Source organism: Misgurnus anguillicaudatus, chromosome 24 (genome assembly GCF_027580225.2).
Source record: "Misgurnus anguillicaudatus chromosome 24, ASM2758022v2, whole genome shotgun sequence".
Classification (NCBI taxonomy): Eukaryota; Metazoa; Chordata; class Actinopteri; order Cypriniformes; family Cobitidae; genus Misgurnus; species Misgurnus anguillicaudatus.
In genome coordinates this window covers 12558802-12564801 of record NC_073360.2, presented here as the reverse complement: position 1 = coordinate 12564801, position 6000 = coordinate 12558802, and the positions used below count along the sequence as shown (strand labels likewise).

The following is a 6000-nucleotide window of genomic DNA, read 5'->3' as shown; positions in this document are numbered from 1 at the left end:
TACAAACTTACCACTCAAAAACGTCCATTAACAATCTCCAAACAATTAAGTGTTCCTCAAAATCTATATTTTTGTCTGATACAGGCTCAAATATTTAAAGTGTGTTTACTAATGTGAGCTACTGGCATGAGCCTCAGAGCAGAGCAATCAGAGCAGAGCTCAATATTATTATTCATGGTTGTAAATGGACATGTAAAAACATTTCTGGATATTTTTTGCACTTAATTAAGTTACATATCTTCTATGTAAATATCTTCTATGTTAAACAATTTAAAATATTTCAATGCATTCTTTGGCACCTTTAACAAAAATTTGAATTCACAACACCATAATCACACCCTGTTAATATTACCGTGGGCATGCTCACAGGACCCCGGTATTAAAAAATAAATCAAGATAGCTCAGTTACAGATGAATTTCTGCATTTATTAAACCTGCTGGAACGTCTAACATTCCCTTCCACAAAACTACAAACTCATTTCTAAGGTTACATGTGTACAAAAGTCCTTCATAGCAATAAGTCTCAAGCAAACCTAATTCTCAGTGACATGCAGCCTAATGCTCAGGTCTAGAGTCAGTTAGGAATATAAACACAAACCCAATACAGCTCCACCAGCATAAACAAGATCGCTTTAAATAGCCCTTTCACCCCATCGCCATTAGCAGCTGATCTGAGAACAGTGCAGCTAGTCCTTGTGCACTCAGTTCGTCCTTCGAGACAGCATGATAAACCTGATCTCAGTCTTTATCAAGTCATGGTCCTTCAATGAGCGTATCATATAGTACGCCGGCAGGGCAAACGTATGAAATGACGACGGAAAACACCAGTACTGTTTTCCAGGTAATATAAACAAGATTCTCAGTGAAAAAATAGGAACTGAAACGAAAAGTGGTTTCGTTAAGACATATAAAAGGAAAATAAAAAACAGGGAATTCCAGTCACTACACAGATAACTATTTTGTATCACAGCTGATACAATCGCTTCCAACGCAAAAGCGTCAGACTGGGAAATTCTCATTGTTTAGTTGTGTACAAACAAATGTGCGTGCGACTGTGCTGGGGTCCAAAACTGTCCTGTCACAGTAATCTCACAGAAACACGTCTTCTGGGAAGTAAGTTGAGAGGTCAGAGAGCCTCGGACCATCAAAAAACATCCTTAGGTCAGGCACTCATCAACCCTCTCGTCATCCCCTTAACCGTTTCTTCAAAGGATGCTAACGCGCTCCGTCAGGCCCTGCATATCGGCATCCTCGGTGCCGTCCTCATCATCATCTGACGCAGGGGGCGCTGGCACCAGATGAGCAGGGTACGGCAGCGTGTGGTCACGAGCGTACTGCTGCCAGCGGCTGTCATCGCTCTCGTGGGTTATGTAACGCTCGCCGAGCTTTGACTCCAGCTCTCGGAGGTCCAACCAAGCCTGGTAATCCTGAGAGAAAGCGGAGAGAGAGATTAAGCAGACGCGAGGGCGCCAAAGCTAATGACGACCCATTTCGCTTGTGGGGTCTTGAAAAGCATCACTTAGAGTGCTTATTTGTCCTTAATGTAATTTGCACCTCGACACACAGAACTCTCTTTTACAGCAAATCCATACTTACACTTCAGCCTCTCGGGGGTTGTTTTTCTGTCTTCTGTTATAATGTGTGGCTTTTAATGTAATTATGGACGTATTTTCTATAGCCTTTATTATGACTGTCCTCGCTTCTTGTTTAATTATAAAGGAGTCATTTTTAGCAGTGTTGTCATATTGAATCTGTTATAGAAAAACAGATTTGAGGCGTATTTGTATTCTGCACTCATCACAAAAAAAATGCTGATACTTCAATCCATGGATAGGTTAAAAAGAGACAAACCCAAATGTTGGGTTATATAAATCATGTTGTCCCTTTTTGACCCAACCATGCAAATAACCCAGCATTTTTTGAGTGTATATAGTGTAATAGCTTATTGATAATAACATTGTATACCTATGTGTGTGTGTGTGTGTGTGTATACTAACAAATTATTAAAAAAATATGGTCATAGTTACATGTGACCTCGTCTGTGTAATCTGGGCTAAAGTTTCAATCTAACAATGAGATTTGTAGCAATTTACATTATATAAAATAAACTTTAGCTGGGTATTCACAGATTGTGTCTCATATTTGCATCATTCTTTAAAAATATAACTTCTTGTTTCTTTGCGGGCAGGTGGGCTTTTTATTTAAGAAGGGACTGTAGACAGGAAATGATGGGGGTTTAAATGTCATTTATTCTCAGTCTGCCCACGTAAAACACGAAAACCACATGACATAATTTTAAGGCCAGTCCAAACTACTTGACGCTTTAAACCCCGCTGAGTGCCTACTTTCACTAAACAACAAACATGAGATTCAAGTGTGTTAATGTTTGGCGTTACCTGCAGATAGGAGTGGCTGAGACTCTTATCCACGCTGTAGCGTTTTCTCATCTTCACCTGCAGCAGGTTATTGATGAGGTCGATAGCTACGGAGAAACGGAAAAAAAAATCACACCGACTGAATTTGCATTGATCCGAACTAAAAGATTTATGGTCGGAGACAGAAAATCAAAAAAAGATGGAGTTACTTTACAACAGGCCTGCTTTTAATGCATCATATTTCCTCCAAGTAATGGCCTAAAACAACCACGCATAATGTTCACGATTCACCTCAATTGACTTTGACTAATACATTTATTCTCAAGCTGACATTATACTGTACACCTCAAGAGGAACATTGATTTATTCAAGTAAAATACACTTTTGGGTTTTTGCTAGATGTTTCATCTACATAGATATTAAAGTCTCTTTAAAGTCACTGTAAACAGGAAGTTGCGGTCAAGTTCTGTATTGGGATGTACAGTACTGTGCAAAAGTACTATGCTATGTACACACCAAACGCAGGGCATCGCGTTGCACGCTTTAGATTACTCGCGGGATTTAACTTTGTGTCATGCAAATTTTTCGCTCGAGTTGAATATTTTCAACTTGGGCGAAGACGCGTTTGAGGCGAATAGCGTGTGTTTTTGCGGCAAACTCTCCGCCTATATTGTGTCATTTGCATCGCCCCATTTTTCGTGATCGTATAACGAATTCCTGTTTTCGTGTGATTATCACGTATTGGTTACTTAACTGCTTTTTCCTATTTTTAAACCATTGTCGCTTCGGTTTAGGGTTAGATTTGGTGCTTGCATTAGAATGTCACTTTATGTATTGGTTTATACTATTTTTTCTGATTTATTTTTTATATGTCGCCTGGCGTTAGGGTTAGAGTTGGGTTTGGTTAGGGATGTCATTTTATGTAAATCTAACCCTAAACCGAAGCGACAATGGTTTAAAAATAGGAAAAAGCAGTTAAGTAACCAATACGTGATAATCACACGAAAACCGGAATTCGTTATACGATCACGAAAAATGCGGAAATTCGTGATAATATCATGAAAAAAGAATCAAAAAGTTACGTTACTATATAACGAAATTTTGCAAGACTTGGCTGGGAATTGAGAATTGATTGAATATAAAAAAATTAGGCGTTTTATTCAGAATAAAACTCGAGGTAGACTAACAGTGGAAGGGGTGTGGTTAACAAATGCTTCGCCCAAGACGTCTAGCTGACATCATCAGAAAAGGATTGCCAAACAAGAGGGCAGAAACCAACATGATCTCACAAAGTTCCGTGGAATAGTCACGGAATTTTGTGCTCATTTTTCCGTGGCATTCTCACAGATCTCCGCATTTTTCCGTGGCCCTGCTACGGACTGTCTTTTTCGTGGCATTCTCACGGATTGGTTACTCAACTGCTTTTTCCTATTTTCAAACCATTTTCGCTTCGGTTTAGGGTTAGATTTGGTGTTTGCGTTTATATGTCACTTTAACTATTGGTTTATACTATTTTTTCTGCTTTATTCTTTTATATTTTCTAAACTTTAAACAATTGTTGCCTGGCGTTGGGGTTAGAGTTGGGTTTGGGTAGGGATGTCATTTCATGTAAATCTAACCCTAAACCGAAGCGAAAATGGTAAGAAAATAGGACAAAACAGTCGAGTAACCAATCCGTGAGAATGCCACGAAAAAGACAGTCCGTAGCAGGGCCACGGAAAAATGCGGAGATCCGTGAGAATGCCACGGAAAAATGAGCACAAAATTCCGTGACTATGCCACGGAAATTTGTGAGATCAGGTTGGCGGAAACACATTTCCAGATTTTGATTGATGAGTGCACATGAATTAAAAAAACAAATATATGGTGACCCACATGGATAAATTGTTTATAATTAACACTGAAATATTTCATAAAAAATAAGAAATGTTATGACATTCTTAACAATCCTTTATCGGTTGATAATTGGCTATTTTACTAGAAGGTGGGACTTCTGTTACTATTATTTATCGTCTATTATCTTTGTTAATATTGTTGACATATTTTTTGGGTTACCTTCAGGAGAGATCTGTTTCCACGGGTTGGGCGGGTACATGAAGGCGGCGTTGTGGATCTGATCGTTGATGTCCTCGTCCTCATTGAAGGGAAAGGTTCCACTCAGACTCACGTACATGATCACACCAACCGACCACATGTCCAGCGAACGATTATAGCCCTGGTTCAAGAGGACCTCAGGTGCCAAGTACGCTGGCGTACCCACAACAGAGCGACGGAAAGACTTCTCACCAATGATGCGTGCGAAGCCAAAGTCACAGAGTTTGACCTGCATGCACGCGAATAAGAGTAAAGCGTGAATATGTGGTATGTGGGGAAGAGGTGTTAAGACAAGAGTGAAAATTGAAGTGTAAAAAAAAATAACTATGCAGTGTTTCTTATTGTTTTATACAGTGAATAAACGTCATTCATACTACATGGGTGTTGACATGCTTATATAAACAGGTCGTCACCTGTGGGAAAGGATCTGCTGATGCCAATAACACATTCTCTGGTTTGAGGTCACAATGCACAATGTTTTTGAAGTGAAGGTGTCTCAAAGCTGCTAAGATCTGGAGTGAGAGAGAAAAAGCAAGATGCAGTTGCAGGATATTTGCAGCAGAATGTGGTTATGTTCTAAGAAATGTGCTTTCAAAATATTTCACACTAGTACTGAGACTCCTAAAATAAGAACTACTCTCAGTACCAAAGAAATGTACCCGATCCGAAATGACCTGAATCACTTTTACCCGAACCCGACAAGCATAAATAATTTTTTTTTTAAAGATAAACCTGACCCAAGAAAAACCCAAGAAAATTAAGCTGCCTTTCCACTTTACACGACAAACGATGGTCGATAAACCGGAAATCATTCATTCCTTATGGAGAGTGGCAAAGGGGCTGCGTGAGGTGTCGACCATCTGCGGATGCGTCTTTTTCAGATCTGTTTTGAGCATTGGATCCGTAAAAAAATGTCACTTGTCCAACTACACTGCATGCCATATGCCAACTGGAATGATGTATTTCAGTGTATTTCAATCAAACATTGTGCAATGTGAAAATTATTCATCCTTTTTTTGTTTAACTTTATCAGAAACCCTTAAATCCTTAAAAAAATTAATTACTGATATACGAGTAATATAAGTAATATATAAGTAATACATTTATATATATATATACATTAATATATATATACATATATATATTTATATATATATATATATATCAAAATATATAAAAAATATACAACATATATGTGTGTGTAATATATGTATATATATTATGTATATATAAATACACACATACATATATGAATAGAAAATATTTTACTAGGTATAATTTTTATTTATATTTATAATATAAAACATATCAAAATATATATAAATATATATGTAAATGTTTCTTAAATACAAACATTAATCTGTGTGTGTATTTATATATTTAAAATAATTACCGACCGTGCACACACATAAATTATGCAAAACAAATTTATTTTGTATGCGATTAATCGCAATTAATCTATATATTAGGGCTGTCAAAAGATTAATTGCGATTAATCGCATACAAAATAAATGTGTTTGTTATTATTTAT

At 37.4% G+C, this 6000-nt stretch overlaps 1 protein-coding gene across 1 annotated transcript in view; it reads right to left on the bottom strand.

Moving 5' to 3' along the window:
• Positions 1 to 401: 401 nt before the first annotated feature.
• prkd2 (protein kinase D2) overlaps positions 402 to 6000 on the bottom strand; it is a 55384-nt gene continuing 49785 nt past the window's right edge. Inside the window, exons 15-18 of the mRNA XM_055196013.2 lie at positions 4883 to 4981; positions 4431 to 4698; positions 2397 to 2482; positions 402 to 1427 (exon numbers count right to left, since the gene is read on the bottom strand). Of these exons, the coding sequence (XP_055051988.2) occupies positions 1206 to 1427; positions 2397 to 2482; positions 4431 to 4698; positions 4883 to 4981 (675 nt within the window). The 3' untranslated portion in view covers positions 402 to 1205. The remainder of the gene's footprint in view (positions 1428 to 2396; positions 2483 to 4430; positions 4699 to 4882; positions 4982 to 6000) is intronic.